At 33.4% G+C, this 18,354-nt stretch overlaps 6 protein-coding genes across 12 annotated transcripts; 5 read left to right on the top strand and 1 right to left on the bottom strand.

Annotated features, from left to right (window-relative positions):
• The first annotated feature begins 507 nt into the window (after positions 1-507).
• LOC108658855 (uncharacterized) lies at positions 508-6,100 on the top strand. Of its 7 annotated transcripts, none has more exons than XM_089261541.1 (6): positions 882-984; positions 2,874-2,963; positions 3,030-3,143; positions 3,242-3,869; positions 3,984-4,467; positions 4,609-6,100. In XM_089261541.1, the coding sequence occupies exons 2-6, from the start codon at positions 2,924-2,926 to the stop codon at positions 5,683-5,685; spliced, it is 2,343 nt and encodes a 780-aa protein (XP_089117667.1). In that variant the 5' UTR covers positions 882-984; positions 2,874-2,923; the 3' UTR covers positions 5,686-6,100. The 7 variants fall into 7 exon arrangements, with proteins under 7 accessions (XP_089117664.1, XP_089117667.1, XP_089117662.1 ...); XM_089261536.1 differs by lacking the exon at positions 4,609-6,100 and adding an exon at positions 2,471-2,587 and having other exon boundaries at positions 887-984; positions 3,984-4,498; XM_089261537.1 differs by lacking the exons at positions 882-984; positions 4,609-6,100 and adding exons at positions 991-1,114; positions 2,471-2,587 and having other exon boundaries at positions 3,984-4,498.
• An 894-nt stretch (positions 6,101-6,994) lies between these two features.
• Positions 6,995-9,949, top strand: Alas (5-aminolevulinate synthase). Its single transcript, XM_030389749.2, has 2 exons — positions 6,995-8,363; positions 9,497-9,949. The coding sequence occupies exons 1-2, from the start codon at positions 7,124-7,126 to the stop codon at positions 9,871-9,873; spliced, it is 1,617 nt and encodes a 538-aa protein (XP_030245609.1). The 5' UTR covers positions 6,995-7,123; the 3' UTR covers positions 9,874-9,949.
• Positions 9,950-10,645: 696 nt separating this feature from the next.
• On the top strand, positions 10,646-12,184 carry or (AP-3 complex subunit sigma-2 or). Its single transcript, XM_030389754.2, has 4 exons — positions 10,646-10,809; positions 11,006-11,097; positions 11,588-12,008; positions 12,071-12,184. The coding sequence occupies exons 1-3, from the start codon at positions 10,741-10,743 to the stop codon at positions 12,000-12,002; spliced, it is 576 nt and encodes a 191-aa protein (XP_030245614.1). The 5' UTR covers positions 10,646-10,740; the 3' UTR covers positions 12,003-12,008; positions 12,071-12,184.
• A 674-nt stretch (positions 12,185-12,858) lies between these two features.
• On the top strand, positions 12,859-14,578 carry Fmo-1 (Flavin-containing monooxygenase 1). Its single transcript, XM_089262035.1, has 5 exons — positions 12,859-13,225; positions 13,295-13,481; positions 13,553-13,724; positions 13,788-14,323; positions 14,380-14,578. Exons 1-5 carry the CDS (start codon positions 13,041-13,043, stop codon positions 14,545-14,547), a joined length of 1,248 nt encoding a protein of 415 aa, XP_089118161.1. The 5' UTR covers positions 12,859-13,040; the 3' UTR covers positions 14,548-14,578.
• Positions 14,579-14,883: 305 nt separating this feature from the next.
• Positions 14,884-16,192, top strand: LOC115564909 (uncharacterized). The gene is made up of 4 exons (XM_030389747.2): positions 14,884-15,033; positions 15,285-15,478; positions 15,534-15,613; positions 15,675-16,192. The coding sequence occupies exons 1-4, from the start codon at positions 14,992-14,994 to the stop codon at positions 15,974-15,976; spliced, it is 618 nt and encodes a 205-aa protein (XP_030245607.2). The 5' UTR covers positions 14,884-14,991; the 3' UTR covers positions 15,977-16,192.
• A 182-nt stretch (positions 16,193-16,374) lies between these two features.
• On the bottom strand, positions 16,375-18,120 carry Stoml2 (stomatin like 2). Its single transcript, XM_089262728.1, has 7 exons — positions 17,960-18,120; positions 17,806-17,904; positions 17,532-17,739; positions 17,264-17,463; positions 17,060-17,204; positions 16,877-16,992; positions 16,375-16,674 (listed from the first exon to the last, which is right to left on the bottom strand). Exons 1-7 carry the CDS (start codon positions 17,999-18,001, stop codon positions 16,402-16,404), a joined length of 1,083 nt encoding a protein of 360 aa, XP_089118854.1. The 5' UTR covers positions 18,002-18,120; the 3' UTR covers positions 16,375-16,401.
• Between the last annotated feature and the right edge of the window lie 234 nt (positions 18,121-18,354).

Raw genomic sequence — 18,354 nt, forward strand, 5'->3', positions numbered from 1 at the left:
TCTAACCGCATCAATGACTGTTTCAGAGTAACTTCGAAGAGCCATAAATCAAAAATGTGTGTAAGAGTCATAGAGAGGTAACGATAACCTTACGTTTCAATTAAATGATAAATTCAGTGAATCCATTTTTCTTCTCTTCGAAAGGTATAGCTCGACTCGAGTCGCAAAACATATACAAATGCTATCGAAAATATCGCCGCATGACGACGCAGTTATTTCGTGACGCAACAAGTAAATCGAATCGCAAAACGCACGCAAAGCTATCGAAAATATCGGCGTGCCACGATATCTTGATCGCAAGATTTGAATAAGGGATTGATGGAGGGAAATTTTGTTCTTTTATTTACTGTTATACGATTATTTTTTATTTCAGTTAATGTAGCTCTCTTGATGTACGATGATCATATCGTATGCAAAATCAGCACATCTCAAACCTTGGGAATAATATTGATTTATCTTCGTTCAGTAACCTGCGTTTTGTGTAGGTTGCTTCGAAGTCAAGGTTATTGACCAAATGCAAAAAAGAAAAATAAATAAATAAAATAAACAATTCTTAAAAATATTCATAAAGATATGCATACAAATTTGGGACAGAAAAATTGTTACATTTCAGTGTTTGTTTGCCAGTCTCGCTGCCTCTTTGTCCGTCTGTTATACAAAACTTATATAAAACAAATTATTATCAAACCAAAACAAACGATTTGATTTGTTTGCTAAAAACTAAAAAAATACGGGTATTCATGCATTCATTTTTTTTTTAACAAATTAATATTTATAATCATATGTAAATATATATAATAAATATATAAATACAAATAGAATAATTTATTTAAACCAACAAATTCAGAGATTTAATATATAATTTATTATCTAAATAATTTTAGTTCAAATCTTGAGTCACCCTAATGTCCAAACACTCATATGTAACTCGATCATTGCATTCTTCTGTGTCTTAGGAGCTGCCACCTGTGTACATTACCTTTAGTAAGCAAATATTCAGTTTTTATTGGTCTCTTCTAAATTTTATTGGTGTTTTCTGTGTATAACTATTTAAATACATATTATAAATTTGGAAAAGAAAAGAAATCTAATTGAATTGAAAGTAAAAAGAGAGGTAACTTTCATTCATGGTCATTTACAAAGTGTGAATTACTTTTACTCAATTATCAACTCTAAACCAGATTTTTTCGCTTATAATCTAACTATTCAATGAAAACAAGTGTTTTATGTGCATAATTTTATTTCATTTTGACTTATTTACCTGCATTCACACATAGATACATAAATACATACACACATGCGTTGCTTACCACCAATTGATCTATGCATACACACACACATGCGTACATCGATCCACCCATGCACACAGGCGCATACATACATACGTTTGTTATTCTCTGTAATGTGTGCGCGCATATATAGTATATATACATTCACCTATGTATTTTGCCACTTAGGTAATATTATGTTGCAAACGTTTTTGCTTTCTAGCTTAAAGCAAGCCTGGATTAATTAACAATAGTAATTATAATTAAATCTGAAATATGAAATATGAAAGTGAAATCGTTGACGTTTTCTATAATTGTTTCCGTGTTAATTTAAAAACAAAAAATGCCCGCAAAATTAAATTTTGTGTGAAGTTTGTTTTCAAAATGTGATAAATGTGTCTGATGAATAGATACCCTGGTATTTCAGTATTTTATTGATTTGAAATTACAATAATAACACAATAATGTAACGTCCAAATCTGTGCTTGCAGCACAGCCGAAGAGTTTATTGTGTATGTCATATTATTATCCATCAAGTCTTATAACATTTTTGTGGGAAATTTGAAAAGCTTTACAAATTCGGAAATGTGCAAGGAATTTCTAGAATTGTAAAATATAATGTTGTGTTTAGCTTTCTGTTTGTCTTCAAAATCTTGACAATTGATCGATTTTTATCGATAATCGGTAAACTGTGCGTGTGTGGTTTTTGTTTATTTCGAATTTCAAGTTTTTGTTGCTCGTTTGACCGAACAGTCTTAAAGTGAGTTATAATGAGGCGTGCCAGAGGTTTGCCTCAACAATTATATGACGCCAGCTTTACAATTGTGGAATATTGTTTGCAACTAGCCATGCCTTAAGTACCACCCGCATTGTTTGGCTTAAAATCAGGTTTTGTGAAGGTTGCCATTTTATTTCTAGCCTTAGGAAAAACGTATATTTCTTTGTTATTAAAAATAACTACTACTTAAAAGATTATAAAAGTGGATTAAGAACGTGTGCATGGTTTTACGCATGGCTTTTAAATAAAAATAAAATAATTTTGTTAGATTTCTACAAGCAAATCCCAAATTATTTCCTTTCACTCTATCTTACCATCAAAAATATGCTGTAGGGAAATATTGTTTGGATCCATTTAACAGAATATAGTATCATTAATGCCATCGTAAATAATAACAGGAAAAACCTATATTATCAAATTGCAGCCGACCGAGAAAGCCCTAGGCAAGAGACAAACAGGAAATCAACTTTCTCTGATAAGGATTTGCGGTCCCCTTAATGGAGAAGACGGTGCATGGATGCAATAATAGATCCTATTACCCGTAGTAGCAGAATATACAAGAGACTGTAAGGGCAAAGTTTGTTGATCAGTGATAGACGATTTTTCTTCTGGGAAACAAGATATTTAATTAGGTCTTTTCGTCTTTTTCGGATGCCTCTTTAGTTTTGAGTAAAATTCCAGATGATAAACTTGGATATTTAAGAAGGGTATACATATTTATATATTTAAAAATAATATAATAATATATATTTGAAAATAATAATAAAATAAAGTAATAAAAACGTAATAATAAAGATTTAATTTGACGTATTTTAAAACTTTTTCAGATACGAGCATTAACCAATGAGCCGCGTCCTAGCGGAGTAAATGCATCAAAATGACTTATCTTTTATTTCTTATTTTGCTTGCGAACTATGGTCAGTAATTTGTTTCATATTTGTGGGCAGAATTAATATTTATAATAAAATTATTTTCCGTTACAGCTACCTGTTCTGATGTCCCAAAATTAACACAAACTGTTTATGGCTTTTTGGATTTTACAACAACTATTGGCAATACTGTTATGGTCTTCTCGCCTCAAAGCTCTCCTCTAATTGGTAAGTTTTTAGGAATATAGCTCAAACATAACTGAAAGTAGAATTAGAAATCAGTTTCAAGAAGATTTACTAAATTTCCTCATTCAATTCCCTTTCAGATTTAACACCTCAGAAACCTGCTAAGCCTGTGGATATTATTGACACCAAGCCGCACGTGCCGGAAACTAAAGATAGTAAAAATGGCATAAATCCAACTCCGCTATTGAGCTCAAGTCTAAATGAGCAACCGACAGCGAATTCTACGATTGCTATAAGCAGCATTAGTTTGCTGAATACGCCAATCAAGTCTGTGGATTTCTCTGAGTATGCTTTGCTTTCGCGACAGCCGGAGGAGTTCGCCGAAGAAACATTTCGCTTGGTTAATTTGAATACACGTGCCGATCATTCTAAGCGCAACAACAATTACGGCAGCTCAACGGGCTTGCTGCAAAGGAAAAAGGATACCCTAAGTCGAAACTCAAATACCCCATCAAAGGAAACGGCAATCATAACTGCCAAAACTTTGGGCAAAACTTCACAAATTCATCAGGTAATTTCGAGCACTGAACGAAGAAGCAAACCTCGCCACACTTCGACAACTACAGCTCGAGTATTGAAGACAGTGACGCCATCTCTGCCAAATTACAAGACGCCCGTCGAATCTAACCATTTGACTACCAAGAGTACTCGTAAAAATAGTCGGCCTTCAGGAGAAAAAAGAAAATCATCGAGGAATAAGGGCAAGAGGTAAAAATCTATGTACTATTATATATTATACTACATATTATCATCATATAGGATCATAGGATCTTTGTTACATTTAATATTTGTACTAACAACAATTTCATTTCTTCCTTTTAGGCGGAATAAGTCAACACAGTCGTCTGTGATTCAAGTCACCCCGTCCCAGGTGGAGACAAGTTCTCGTCGCTCATATAGAACCAAAACGAATCTGATATCTGAAGATAATAACGTAACAAGTTTCAGTCCGAATACATTGAAGCTGAATCGTCGTCCAGGCCGCTGGCAATATAAATCATCCCCAAAGCCAAAAGTGAATATCAGAAAAAGCTCTCCGAATGTGGCCAGAAGTGAACTGCAAACAGAGGCTCTCAAAGAAATTGATCCGCTCGTGGAAACAGTTGAAAATAATCCGCAAATTCAAAAGACCATTGACCTCAACAGAGATTTGGATGCTGTTGGCTCACAAAACACAATTGTGGCCGACAACGATGTGATAAAGCCCAATAATTTCGTGCAAACTTTGAATGTCGAAATCTCAACGCCGAGCAACTTTGAAGATACCTACTATGAAATTGCCACCATCAAAAGTCCATACATTTTTCAGGAAAGTATACGCTTGCTATAAATATATATTTAGAGTTTTTCTAAAAACATATAAATGTACCTGTTTTTATATATATATATTTTTTTTTTCTTTTATTTCTATTCTCAATTAATTAAAAATTCTGTTTCTTTTTTTCTACAGGCCGGGCTTGTGAAAAAAACACGATTCGTCACTGTAACTTCAACGTTCGAGAAAACACTTAAAACTGATCATAGTGAGGAGTATTCGGAACACGATGGACCTTTAACTGAAAACATTTTGGAGTCTACAACTCAAATGGTTAAGCCATCAATGGATGGAATTGTTACCACCTTGAAGCCTATTCATTATACAGATAGCCTTGAAACACCGGAACTTGAGACAATAACGGAATCGTTTTCATTCACCCAAACCAAACTGAAAACTCAAATTTTGCCAATCATTAATGATAAGCTGAACGAGACGTCGCATATAACTTTAGTGCAAACTTACGATTATACAAGCTTTGTAACTGTGACTCAGACGGTTTCGCCGTTCCGCGATAATTTTGTTCCTGCCAAGAACTTTAAGGACTTCGAGGGCATTTTGGATGAGGCAGGTTCCGAAATTAACTTGGACCTTGAATTCGGCGACGAGAGCAACTCTGGCCAGTTTGAAGCTAAGCCGAATGCGAATGGTATCTCAAATGTTACAAATGCGATAAATCCTGTTGACTCTGAACTGCTAAGTAAATCAGAAATCAAGCCAGAAATATTAGGCCAACCTAATAGTGTTATAACTACCACACGTCCAATCATTAAGGTTGATACAGTTTGGGAATCGTATGTTATACCTCTCGTAAGGGGTACTGAAAGTATTCTTAGAACATTGTCGAAATCTGTAGGGGAGGTAAAGAAAACTGAATTTGTCACTGAAGTCTCAACAATTTCCTTGCCAGTGCCACCTATGTCACAATTTCCATATTCCATAAATCCATTCTATAATCCCCTGTTAGGAATTCCACAGCCTCAATTAATCACGTCTACTTCCATTTATGAAACGCTCATCACAGCCACGAGTAGCAAAGTCCTTAAGCTAACATTTGGTGCAAGAACTGCCTACACTACCTTATTTTCCACCTCTGTTGTTCCCACAGCAGTCTCGAAACTGGTAACAGCTACGATTCCCATTCAAAACTCTGGGTCATTCCAAAACTTCTATCCTCCCCCATATCCCCCATTCGCATATGTTGGTTAAAGTTCTTGAATTTATTGTTTGTCCAAAGTACAACAAAAATTGAATAATACTCTTAAAAGTTAAGTACTTACAAGGTTTGGTTCTCATTATTAGGGCATGCAGACTAAGTGAGGTTAGACGAATTTCATTAACACAATGTACAGGAATCGGATTACCGAGCTATGAACCTAAAATACAGTAAAGCGTGTAACGCAAAAGTTGTTTATTTTTTTCCACTTACATTTTTTGAATATATTTTCCTACATTCGAAAACACTTTCTAAACACATGAGTATAAGAAATATATAGATTAATATAGTATTCACGCATATATGTATATGAGGCTTAGCCATACAAGTTGTTGACTATTTCGCAAAAATTCGGAAACATACGCCTCCGAAAACTAAAACAACAATCCATGTGAAACATTTACTTCATTTAATATCTTTTATTTTTCATCAGTAAAAGATCTTTATGATATATCATATGTCATCATAAAATCTACTTGATATCGTATATATCATATGATTGAAAATCAATATTATTTTTCATAGAAAACATACTCAATACATCAAAATTAAAATAATATTTTATTACAACAAAAATAAATCGGTACCAAGCTTTGGGTATCCAACTAAGCTTTTCACTACTTGAATTTCACAAAAATTGAGAAATTAGGCACAAACAAAATTGATTATTGTTAAAAAAAAAAAAAAACTTTCAAAATAATAATGTTGAATCAAAATCCTTAATTGTGTGCAATCATAAAAATATAGACATTTTTGTTTAAGGACAAGAAACTGTTGATTTTGGTTTATATTTAAAAAATACAAATAAAAAAATGTAAATTCAATTTTGTATACCCTTTAGAATTCACATATCCTGTATTGTAAAAAAGTTCTTTTTTATCCAAAAAGTAAAATTGGTTTTGAAAACACATTGAGACACAACAATTTATTTATTTTATACTTAAAGGTATCTGCAAGACTAAAATTAAATAAATGCCACAGTAAGTAAATAAGCTTTTTGTAAAATCCCATTTATATTCATTTGTAAAATAAAACTTGGTGGCCGTTACAACTAAATGTATCTAAGCCACTACTTGGATGCCAATAAGAAGCCAATTTCCTCAATCTTCGAAAAATATTGTTTTAGGAACTAATTGAAGAAGTAAGTCAGGAATATGCTGAAATATATAAGATAGAAAATCAAAGATAAAATAATATTGTATTTACTTTAAACTGACTACAGTTGGTGGTCCAAATCAGCGAAATTCATATTACGAATAATTGTGGGAGTAATCGATATATCTGAACACATGGTCAGATGCAATCGATATATCGCTTGATTTGATCATCGCTAGTTTTCTCATTTATATTTTGCAACTTTCGGTTTTCTTGCATAATTTGAACTTGCGCCGAAGTCCAATAACGTTCATTAAATAAAACGCTCGCTCAACTATGCAGTGCCCGTTCCTGAATCGTTTCAGTGCAAATTATCTACGCAATTATGCCGAGATATTGTACCAATCGTATGGAGTGTTCTGTCCAGTTATCAGCAAATCCAATAAGACAACCCAAAAACAACTTTCTCTTTTAACACCAATTCCAAATTCTGTGAAGTCCGCAAGGTCATATTCTTCGAAAAGCTATTCGGTTGGTGCTAGCTCGGCACTAAATGATGTAAGACGTGGCCGTGGGAACGAAATTGGCACAGCTGCAGAAAATTCAACTTTCCAATACGAGAAGTTTTTCAATGAGCAAATATTAAAAAAGAAAAGAGATCATTCATATCGTGTTTTTAAACGTGTGAATCGCTTAGCTGGTGATGGCCTCTTTCCACACGCCCTCGATTACTCCTCGCAGTCTGAGAAACCCATTACCGTTTGGTGTTCCAATGACTACCTGGGAATGTCGGCGCATCCCAAGGTAAAACATGCTGTCAAGGAGGCTTTGGAAAGGCATGGATCTGGTGCTGGGGGAACACGTAATATATCGGGAAACTCATTGCATCACGAGCGACTTGAAAGGAAGCTTGCTGATCTCCATCAAAAGGAGGCGGCGCTGCTCTTTACGTCTTGCTTTGTGGCCAACGACTCAACCTTATTTACGCTTGCGAAATTACTGCCGAATTGCCACATATTCTCGGACTCTGGTAACCATGCTTCTATGATTATGGGCATACGAAATAGTGGCGTACCCAAGCACATCTTTCGTCATAATGACGTCAATCACTTGCGCCAATTGCTGCAACAAGTGGACAAGGCGACTCCGAAAATCGTTGCATTCGAGACCGTGCATTCCATGACTGGTGCAATATGCCCATTAGAAGAGTTGCTCGATGTTGCGCATGAATACGGAGCTATTACCTTTATTGACGAAGTCCATGCGGTTGGCCTATATGGCGACCATGGCGCTGGCGTCGGGGAACGTGATGGCGTGCTCTCTAAAATGGACATTATATCGGGTACCCTAGGCAAGGCATACGGCAACATTGGAGGATATATAGCCAGCACTGATGCACTGGTTGACATGGTGCGATCTTATGCTGCTGGCTTCATATTCACTACTTCATTGCCGCCAACTGTTCTCTGTGGTGCACTTGAAGCTGTTACCATACTGGCCTCGGAGGAAGGTCGACAACTGCGAAGTATCCATCAACGAAATGTTTCGTACTTGAAGAATCTGCTCAAACGAGAAGGTAAATTTGCATTTTGAAAATTGTATATTCTATCGGCACTCATTAGCATTTGCATTAGCATACGACTGAAGTAAATAAATTCGGCTCAACAAGCTGAGTCATTTTAGCTGTCTGTTTTTGAAAATATTAGTTCGAAATGGCATTTTAAATTGATTTTAATTAAAGCAGTTTAGTTATTGAGAGACTAAAATATGGCACATAACTAACAACATATATCATTTTATAATCTGATCAATATATGTACATATTTGAATATTGAACATAAAGCATGACTTGAGTAAATTTAGCCATGTGCGTTTTTTATTGTTTATACTCAATATTAATATTACAACAAGCAGATAATGCTTACACCACTAGAATGTTGCCTGATAAGAAAAATGTGGTCATCGTTGTCCACATTTTTCAAATGTATATACATATTTTGGTAAATTGTCTGTTATTTATATAAACAAAATTTAGATAGATAATACTACAAAATAAATACTCGTATATATTCATGTCATGCACATCGCTAAGAAATTAAATTCGCAATACGATCATTTTTAGAAATTTATTGCCCATTTCCTTTCATAGTGAACATTCTGAAACTTAAATTCTTTCATAATTTTAAATATGAATATATATATTTTTATTTTCTTTTTCAATTGTTCCTAAACAAAAAGCAAATTAACTAATAATAATAATAACTGCACATATAATGAATATTTTTGATGAGCATTGCTGACATTTGATATAAGTTCCTTTGCCAACTAAGATCGTGGCAAATAACATAGACTATATTTACTAATTTGGCTAGTGGCCTGTAAAAATGTATTATGTAATCAATTACAGCACCTGATCGTAGAATTTCTTTAAATATATTTATAGTTTCAGCGACTAGAATGTTCTTATCTATTTATCAAGCAAAATCAGATTTATTTACTGCAGTTATATGCAACTGTTACGTTAGCTTTTCAAATTATTTTAATGCATTTTCAAAGTATTCTTTTATTAAGCAATTGATTGAACTAGTTGAACTTAACTGTTAATAAATTCTTTTGCTCGTTAAGTTAATGAATCAGGTTTTTATCATATATATAAATTAATATTTTAAATAACTCCACTGACTTTATTTATATGTTATTTTATTTCAGGTTTTCCTGTTGAAGATACGCCAAGTCACATTATTCCAATAAAAATTGGAGATCCCCTTATATGCAGTCAAATCTCAAATATGCTTATGGACCAGTACGGACACTATATGCAATCAATAAATTATCCAACAGTTGCTCGCGGTGAGGAAAAACTTCGTTTGGCGCCAACACCTTTCCATACTTTCGAAATGATGAACGCTCTAGTTTTGGACTTAAAGAAGGTGTGGGATACGCTCAAGCTCTCTACAAATGTGCCGCTAACGCCCAACGGATGCATGTTTTGCAGCAGCGATAGCTGTTTCCATCACGAGAACTGTCCAGATCTTGAGTGTGGCATTCCCAACTGCCCGCGCTTAGAATTATCGGTCGCAGCTTAAAAGCATTTTAAGCTGTTTTACCCTTTTGCTGGATTTTTGTGCATTATTAACAATAAATAATGGTTACGGTATTATATTTGATGTTGCTTTTAAATGTTAACAAAACTATAATTGGTGTTTTAAAGTGAAATACAAGAGTAAAAATATTGCTTGATTTAAAAAGAAAAAAAAACACAAATTATTTTATTGGATTACGGAATGTAGTTGTCGATTTGTCTTAATAAACAAAATTTTAAATAATTTGTTTATGATAATAGATTGGTCATCATTGCCTGATATCTGGCAATTAGGCAATTGACCAATTTTTATTATCCCTTTACTTCTTTAAGAGCCAAGACGTCGTAATGACTCTTGCGTGTCTCACGGATATTGGAGTAGGGCCGGCTGATGGTTTTCTTGGGTCTGCTCTAACTATTTTATTAAGTGCCTTCGGTGAATTCTGGTACTTCTTTTTATTAATACTAATTATTTTTTTGCGTTTTCTTTCCAATATTGGGTTTAGCTACGCAAAGAAATATTTGCGTGAGTCAAACTTATACGAAGTCATAAAACTCTATTAGTTATGGACAACAATGATAGAAATGAATGCCAGCCTAAGTTATTAAATATTTAGCCTAAAAGTAATCATTTATGGGACTTCTCTTACGATAAACTTTCCATACTTGCCATAAATGCAGGGAAATCTCAAATTGACTTCGAAAGCAAAAGCGAAATGCTGCAGTGGGAATGGCTTAAAATCTCTCAGCTTATCGATGTTTGACCGGCTCGATAGGCTTAGTGTCATCGCTAATAATAAACATCAATATTAACATATGTTAACATAAAATTTTACGAATCTCTAATTTGTGATTATTACCCAAATAAAAAATGATAAAAGCTATACTTGTATTTAACAATCATGGGAAACCTCGTCTGTCAAAGTTCTATCAATATTTTGTAAGTATTAGGCGTTCGAATAGATGTAAATTACAGATTTTAACAAAAAGTGAAAACAATACGTAGCAGAAACAAGAGTCGCTGAAGTACATAGTTTGTTTTGAATATGTTTGAATATTTTAATAAATGTTTATCTATGCTAAAATATACTATAAGATGAAATACACAAAATTAACTGATTTTCGATTTTAAATAGGATGAAAATCTGCAACAACAAATCATTAAAGAGACGTTTCAGCTAGTGTCAAAGCGCGATGATAACGTTTGCAATTTTTTGGAAGGCGGCAGGTAAATCTACAATTTTAAAATATAAGTAAAATTCTAGATTAACATAAAACTTCTGACTAAATGCTATAAACATACATCCAGTCATTATAGCAGTCACAGAAACTGTAATAATTATTTCTTTTTAATTTAAGTTTAATGTATTGCACTCAAATTGTAGAAAGTTTCAAATTTGTTCAAATGGTGAAAAAGCATTTATAACATTTAATGTTTTAATTCTCATATTGTTATCATATGAAAAATATAATACATACATTTTGTTTGATAACTGCTCGTGTTATATTTATATTAATAAAACACGAGCAGTTATCAAAAAAAGCCTTATCTGCGACGACGAAATCTTACTAGTTTTGACCTCCTAATAATACCCCCAGCGAGCTAGCTTTTTAAAAGCTTTGTGTCTTGATATTTAAAGCAGGCTAGGCTGTCTTAAAGCAAAACTATTGCTATATTAAGAATGTCTATACATTAATTAAAAATTTTAATCCCTTAGCTTAATTGGCGGCTCTGATTACAAGCTGATATACCGACACTATGCCACACTCTACTTTGTCTTCTGTGTTGATTCCTCAGAGAGTGAGCTGGGTATATTGGATTTGATACAGGTGTTTGTCGAGACTCTGGATAAGTGTTTTGAAAATGTGTGCGAATTGGATTTGATATTTCACGCTGATGCCGTTCATCATATTCTGTCGGAGCTCGTTATGGGCGGAATGGTTCTGCAAACAAATATGAATGACATAATCACGAGGATTGAAGATCAAAATAAGTTGATCAAACAGGAATCGGGAATCTCAGCGGCGCCAGCGCGTGCGGTTAGCGTTGTCAAAAGCATGAACATTCCACAGCAAATCAAGGACATTAAACTGCCAGACCTTCCACAAGCCATAAAGGACTTGAAATTTTGATTCGAGGTAAGTTTATGGACTTGACTTTTTTATTTATTATGTTTAATTAACATCTGCTTTTCTTACAGGTGTGCCGCTACAAATGTTATTATTAAATTAGTGATTTAAGTACTAATAGATGAAATCTGAATTTAATAAATATTGTCCATATAATAAAGAAAGAAGTAACTATTATTATACAAGTTTAGCAATTATTATGATAGTTGAGCAAATGTTTATGAAAGATTGTATGTAAGCTTTCCTCCCCACTAATGTCTAGACATTCCCTGATTTCATTTGACTATGTGAGAAAATTGAATAATATAAAAGAAAATTTTCAGAATTGTTAATAAAATATGATATTATTGTACATTTCCTATAAATTGCTTAAGCTTTATTTGTGATCTATAAGGAAGTAAGTATATATTTTTTTCTATATGTTTGTTATGGAACTACGAATCACTTTTGGATTTATTCGTGTATCTGTTAGTCGATCATTGCATTTTAAAGGAAAATTATTTGCTGATAAATATACCATTAAAACATATATTAAAACAAATGTTAGGTATTCAGCTCTTGAAAATACTTATCATTTCTGATTGTTGCATACTGCTGCTATATACGCATGCAAAATGGCGATTTATTATTGATATTGAAAATGAGAACATTTTCAATTCAGACAAAACAAAGCAGTCGAAGCAGGTGTAACCGACTGCTTCATGCCCATTTGAGCTACAAAATAATATTATCAAGTTTATTTTTAGTATGTGCAGAATATTGTAGAAAATATACTGAATATTAAATAAATGCCACGCCTTCAATGGGCGCATACAAACGCGCAGTCATTCCGAATTTTAGCTATCTACACTGATGGACGTTACACGTAGCTAATATACTCACTCTAGCAAGCCTAAACGGGTATAATCAAGCTTCAGATAGTGGTGTAGATTACTTGCTCATCTGCTCGCATGCATACATAAATTAATAGGGCAATGGAAATAATCGTAATATTCAATTAAAGCGCTTGCATTGAGCAACATCGATTCGAAGTGTGGAATAATGAGTTTGTGCATAATTGGGGCTGGCACCGCTGGACTTTGCTGTGCTCGGCGTGCACTTGAGAATAATCAAATTCCGACAGTTTTTGAACTTTCAAATCAAATCGGTGGCACATGGATTTATAACGAGAATACTGGAACAATCAATGGCATCGATGTGCATAGCAGTATGTATGAGAATTTGCGGTATGTTAACTACTACATATATCACAAAAAGGTAAATGTTTTTTATATAATATATTTGTATATATTTAGTACTAATTTACCCAAGGAGGTGATGGGATTTCCGGATTTTGAGATCGGTGCAAACAAAGATTCCTATATATCATCTCAAGATATTGTCTTGTTTTTGAATCGTTATGCTGATCATTTCGAATTGAGAAAATATATCATTTTCCAGGCATATGTATTGCGGGTATTGAAGAAGAAGGATAAATGGCAAGTAAGTAGAATATAGAACTTAAATCAATGCTGATCTGATTGATCTGATCGTTTTATTTTATATTTTTCTAGGTCCTTGTCAAGAATCTCTTGACAAATGCTATGAAATATTATTATTTTGATAAAATAATCATAGCAAATGGGCATTATCATACCCCGAATTATATACAAATCCCGAACGCGAATCTGTTTAAAGGTGAATACATGCACAGCCATGATTATCGAAAAAGCGACGTGTTCCAAGGTAATTTTTATATTTTACTTTTATATTATCAAATATACTTTTAATTTCTAACGATTTCTACAGGCAAACGCGTTTTAGTGATTGGCGGCGGACCAAGTGCCTTGGACTTGTCGAATATCATATCAAAGGCGGCAAAGGAAGTGACTCTTAGCCACCATTTGGAGGGTATTTCGAATTCGATATTCCTTGAAAATGTCACGACTAAGCCGGATGTCAGAGAGCTGGACGAGAATGGCGCATATTTTGTGGATGGATCCTACAAGGAATTCGATACGATTTTCTACTGCACCGGGTATAAGTATTCTTTTCCGTTTCTCAGCATTAATGCTGGCATCTATGTCGAGGACAATTGGGTGCAAATGCTCTATAAGCAGTGCATTAATATACGAAATCCCTCTATGGCGCTGATTGGTTTGCCATTCTATGTGTGCGCCGCGCAAATGATGGACCTGCAGGCACGCTTTGTCTTCAGCTACTTTTATGGCAAAAATCAATTGCCATCAGCCAAGGAAATGACTGAGGAAACAGTGAACAAGGTGAAAAGTCTATTGGCCCAGGGTTATAAGAAGCGACAGGCACATATGCTGGGCAACAATCAGGTGAGACTTTAGCTTGGCGTCCACACAGCAAGACTAATATATTTATTTCATTTCAGATGCAATACTTTACAGAATTGGCAAATACAGCGCAGATTGAGAACATTAAACCAGTTATGGCAAAATTACATTCTGAAAGCAGCAATTTGTTCAATGAGAACTTGCTTCACTTTCGAGAGGACATCTTCAAGATTATTGACTCGGAAACGTTCGTTAAAGTTAATTGACAAACAAAATATCATATATTTTGTTTTCAAAAAAATATGTATAAATATTGCATAAAATTAAATGAATAAAAATTATGTCAACAAAATAAATCAACATAATAAAAAAGTATAATTAAATCAACAAGAGATTATAAAAATGTGTAAAAAGGAAACATTTTAAAAAATTAAATATTTAAAAAAATGATGTGTTTTATTTCTTATCCTACTCTCTTACTATATTAAACTAAAATATTAAAAATTTTATATTTATACATATAAGGCTTATTATTTTATTTATTTGGCAAATTATAATTATTTTTAGCGGAACTCTCACAAAAATTCATATTCATTTTTCTACTCATGCAAATTCTTAATTAGCGAACAGCCAAGAACAATGTAATTCCCATTGTTTAGCTGAGAAGAGAATCTTAAGCAGAGTTTTTTTTCTGTCTGTGCTAAATCAAAATGAAGTTTGCTGCTTGCATTTGTCTGAAAGTTCTTCAAATTGTGAGTATATATAACTAAAACTTTTTTATGAAATGGAGTTTTATAAATATATAAATTCTATACATCTGTAGATTATAAGAACTATAAATTTTCATAAGGCGCTCTGAAACCTTGAAAAGTAGTTGCACAATACCGAAGCTGCCACACCCATGTGTGAATTTGAAATCTGTCGAATTTGTCTATATTGCTTTCAAATACTGCTTGTAAATTGTGTATGATTTAATATATCTTAATATTTGTTTACCCTTTAGGTTTTCACTGCATCCGCAACAATTCTCAAAAAATTATCCGATCGCTATTCGGAGCGTTTGCTAACAAGCAATAAGAAGAACCTAAGGGAATGGATGCTTTTGAATACGATTTCTTTGACAAAAGAAGCCGACGATTTTGGTGATCTCGCCTATATAGGATATATATTTATATCGTCGATCTTATTGCTATCGAGGTAAGAATAAATACCCAAATATATATATCATTTACAGCTTACAATTCTCATACAGATTCAAAGAACAAACTAGGAATTATCACATAACTGAGATCATTTTACTAAGCTTTGGAGTATTGTTTTTTACCATACAAGGTATATATTAATATTGTTTTAGCTTTCGAATTTCATGTGTCTAAATATGATATTTATTTAGGTCTACTAATATTTGGTATAATTGAGGAGTTACAAGATAATATTTTAGACTTTGGTTACTCCCTGGGAGGTGTGACGTTTCTCTGCGCAATTCTCTTTGCCATCGATTTATTCTTTTTCAAGCAAATGTCAGATCCGAAGAATGCAATATCCCAAACAGATTTGGAAAATGCAATTGAACCACCCACAAAAGAGGTCTATCAAGTAACAAATATTCCCAAGGTGATCCTACACGAGCAATGTTGTCATCCATCGGCTGCTAAAAATGTCAAAAAACTTAAATATCTACGCACGGATTTATAATTGTATTTGCTCAAACATTTTCTTTGTATATTTAAATAACTAAAACATAAAAAACTTTTGAAAATACATCAAAATAAATTTAACAAATTTATTTTAATTGGAAGTACGTGTTTATAGATTCCATATGTGCTTTTGACATAAGTATTAAAAATGGCTTGCGAACAAATTGATTACAATTATAAATATTAAAAATTATATTCGTTTTTTTTTTTTTTTTTTTTTGTGTTTTGAAGCTATAAGTTTCTTATATTTTTTGTAAATCTCATAAGAAATAAAGAACAAAAACAAATTTACAACTTATATAAAAACAAAATATTTTGAACTCATATTGGAAATCGAGTCTAAATATATGTATGATTTATTATAATAAACAAGTGTAACCAAATAATCACAAACGATTTGTGATTTGTTACTAAAATTTGATTTTATTCAATATTAATTTTTACAGCATTCTTTTCTTCACTCAGTTGATTGTATTCTACATTTTTCTTAAGGTGTTGTTGTTGTTCATTGCTTTGTGGAGGCAAAGCAAAGCCCTGTTTAGAAACAGAATTGTACACAGCCAAAGCTTGCGCCACAAGTCCAGTTACATCTCCTGGATTTGATGGCAATATCATCGTATTGTTCGACTTTGCTAACTTCTCAAAAGCGACTATGTATTGTTCGGCCAATGTTAAAGATGCTGCATTTCTACCGTCCTATAATACAAGATAAGAGTATATGAAAGATATTGAATTAACATAAATAATTCATCTAACCAAGTATGTATTTGTTTTTGTCTAGGCATATTTTTGTACTCTGTTTTTGGATTTATGCACCGAACCGGAATTCAATTGGGTAAGAGGCACATCCATATTTTCTTTCTTAAATAGGCTTCATCTTGTTGAAGTTTGCTCTTACCGTATGTGCTAAAGATTTTGATATAGCTTGTAGACTACGAGCTCTGGCATCGGCGACTGCAATGATGGCAGCAGCCTCTCCGCTGGCCTTGTTAATGTGCTCTTGCCGTTCAGCCTCTGAAATTGGAATTTATATATAAACTAAGCTTAAGGAATGCATGAACATAAATGATGTTCTGCATACCTGACGCTAATATTCTCGATTTTCGTTTGCCTTCAGCAATATTGATTTCAGCTTCTCGAACACCCTCCGACTCCAGAATAGCAGCCCTTTTTCTTCTTTCAGCTTCGACTTGCATTTGCATCGCTTCATGGACTCTAGTCGGTAACTAATCGATTTCAAGAATATTAGATGTGTTTGAACTTAATTTAAATACTAAATAGTTACCCTAATATCTCGGATTTCGTAACGTAAACAGGCTATGCCCCAAGCTTCGCTGGCTTTATTTATGGAATCGACAATGCTAACATTCAGGGATTCTCTCTCACGGAACACTTTATCCAATGACATTTTACCAAGCTCAGATCTCATTGTCGTCTGCGCTAGTTGAGTTATAGCGAATTCGGGATCCTCTACACCATAGGAAGCTAGAAAAAGAACAAGCTTGATGTGCATAACTTTTCTAATGAATTGTGTAATAGTTAGTAAGGCATACCTCTATACGGATCAATAATGCGTAAGTAAAGCACGCCATCAATGCTGAGTGTGACATTATCAGATGTTATGGCGCTTTGTTTGGGTACATCTATCGCGATTTCCTTTAAGCTTTGCACATATTTGATTTTATCGGCGACGGGTACAAGTATATTGAGACCGGGATCTAAAATTCTATGAAACCTTCCCATACGTTCCACTACCCAAGCCTTTATTAAATATTGTCATAGTAAAAGTTTCGATTGTTTAATATAGCAAATTTATATTTCGCTTACCTCTTGCTGTGGGACAAACATCACAATTGTGTTCATTGGCGTAGAGGCTTTTCCTCTCAATTGCTTAACGATGCTCGTGCCGGCAATCAAAAGTTCTTTCTAAAATACCATTATATCATTACCTACATAATCTTTGGGTTGTTATTGTACTTACTTGCGGCATTAATCTACGCGCTGAAAATAGTAACCTAGACATTTTCAAATATCCAGACCTTGGTACTAGACAAATAATATAATTTACTTAACATCATGTTCCTAAGCACAGGGTGATTCAATAAAAGCACTGGCCGGCTTTTCAAAACATAATGCCTCGTTTTCACTGTCACAGTCGAATCGGTATTGAAGCTATTTATAATGCATGATATGATTATGGTAATATTTATATGTACCTAAATATTTACTTAGTTTTAATTTTCCTTAGTTTTTACTGATCTACAAGAAATATATTGCATTATTTGGGATAATACACAATTATTTTAATAATGCCTGCTGAAGCATATAATTTACCATTAGAATAGAACTAATACGAAAATCCCTGCGTTATGTTGA

Source organism: Drosophila navojoa, chromosome 5 (genome assembly GCF_054131105.1).
Source record: "Drosophila navojoa isolate 15081-1374.11 chromosome 5, UAZ_NAV_1.0, whole genome shotgun sequence".
Taxonomy (NCBI): Eukaryota; Metazoa; Arthropoda; class Insecta; order Diptera; family Drosophilidae; genus Drosophila; species Drosophila navojoa.

Excerpts from the sequence above, each read along its gene's own strand:
- Fmo-1 (XM_089262035.1), top strand. The coding sequence starts at position 13,041 with ATGAGTTTGTGCATAATTGGGGCTGGCACCGCTGGACTTTGCTGTGCT. Across the intron at positions 13,226-13,294 it reads AGTATGTATGAGAATTTGCG|TACTAATTTACCCAAGGAGG; the intron begins GTATGTTAACTA and ends GTATATATTTAG. Across the intron at positions 13,482-13,552 it reads AGAAGAAGGATAAATGGCAA|GTCCTTGTCAAGAATCTCTT; the intron begins GTAAGTAGAATA and ends ATATTTTTCTAG.
- Stoml2 (XM_089262728.1), bottom strand. The coding sequence starts at position 18,001 with ATGTCTAGGTTACTATTTTCAGCGCGTAGATTAATGCCGCAA. Across the intron at positions 17,740-17,805 it reads TGTTTGTCCCACAGCAAGAG|GCTTGGGTAGTGGAACGTAT; the intron begins GTAAGCGAAATA and ends TATTTAATAAAG. Across the intron at positions 16,675-16,876 it reads CAAAATCTTTAGCACATACG|GACGGTAGAAATGCAGCATC; the intron begins GTAAGAGCAAAC and ends CTTGTATTATAG.
- LOC115564909 (XM_030389747.2), top strand. The coding sequence starts at position 14,992 with ATGAAGTTTGCTGCTTGCATTTGTCTGAAAGTTCTTCAAATT. Across the intron at positions 15,479-15,533 it reads TCGATCTTATTGCTATCGAG|ATTCAAAGAACAAACTAGGA; the intron begins GTAAGAATAAAT and ends ATTCTCATACAG. Across the intron at positions 15,614-15,674 it reads ATTGTTTTTTACCATACAAG|GTCTACTAATATTTGGTATA; the intron begins GTATATATTAAT and ends ATATTTATTTAG.
- or (XM_030389754.2), top strand. The coding sequence starts at position 10,741 with ATGATAAAAGCTATACTTGTATTTAACAATCATGGGAAACCTCGTCTG. Across the intron at positions 10,810-11,005 it reads CAAAGTTCTATCAATATTTT|GATGAAAATCTGCAACAACA; the intron begins GTAAGTATTAGG and ends GATTTTAAATAG. Across the intron at positions 11,098-11,587 it reads AATTTTTTGGAAGGCGGCAG|CTTAATTGGCGGCTCTGATT; the intron begins GTAAATCTACAA and ends TTAATCCCTTAG.
- LOC108658855 (XM_089261541.1), top strand. The coding sequence starts at position 2,924 with ATGACTTATCTTTTATTTCTTATTTTGCTTGCGAACTATG. Across the intron at positions 2,964-3,029 it reads TATTTTGCTTGCGAACTATG|CTACCTGTTCTGATGTCCCA; the intron begins GTCAGTAATTTG and ends TTTCCGTTACAG. Across the intron at positions 3,870-3,983 it reads TCGAGGAATAAGGGCAAGAG|GCGGAATAAGTCAACACAGT; the intron begins GTAAAAATCTAT and ends TCTTCCTTTTAG.
- Alas (XM_030389749.2), top strand. The coding sequence starts at position 7,124 with ATGCAGTGCCCGTTCCTGAATCGTTTCAGTGCAAATTATCTACGCAAT. Across the intron at positions 8,364-9,496 it reads GAATCTGCTCAAACGAGAAG|GTTTTCCTGTTGAAGATACG; the intron begins GTAAATTTGCAT and ends ATTTTATTTCAG.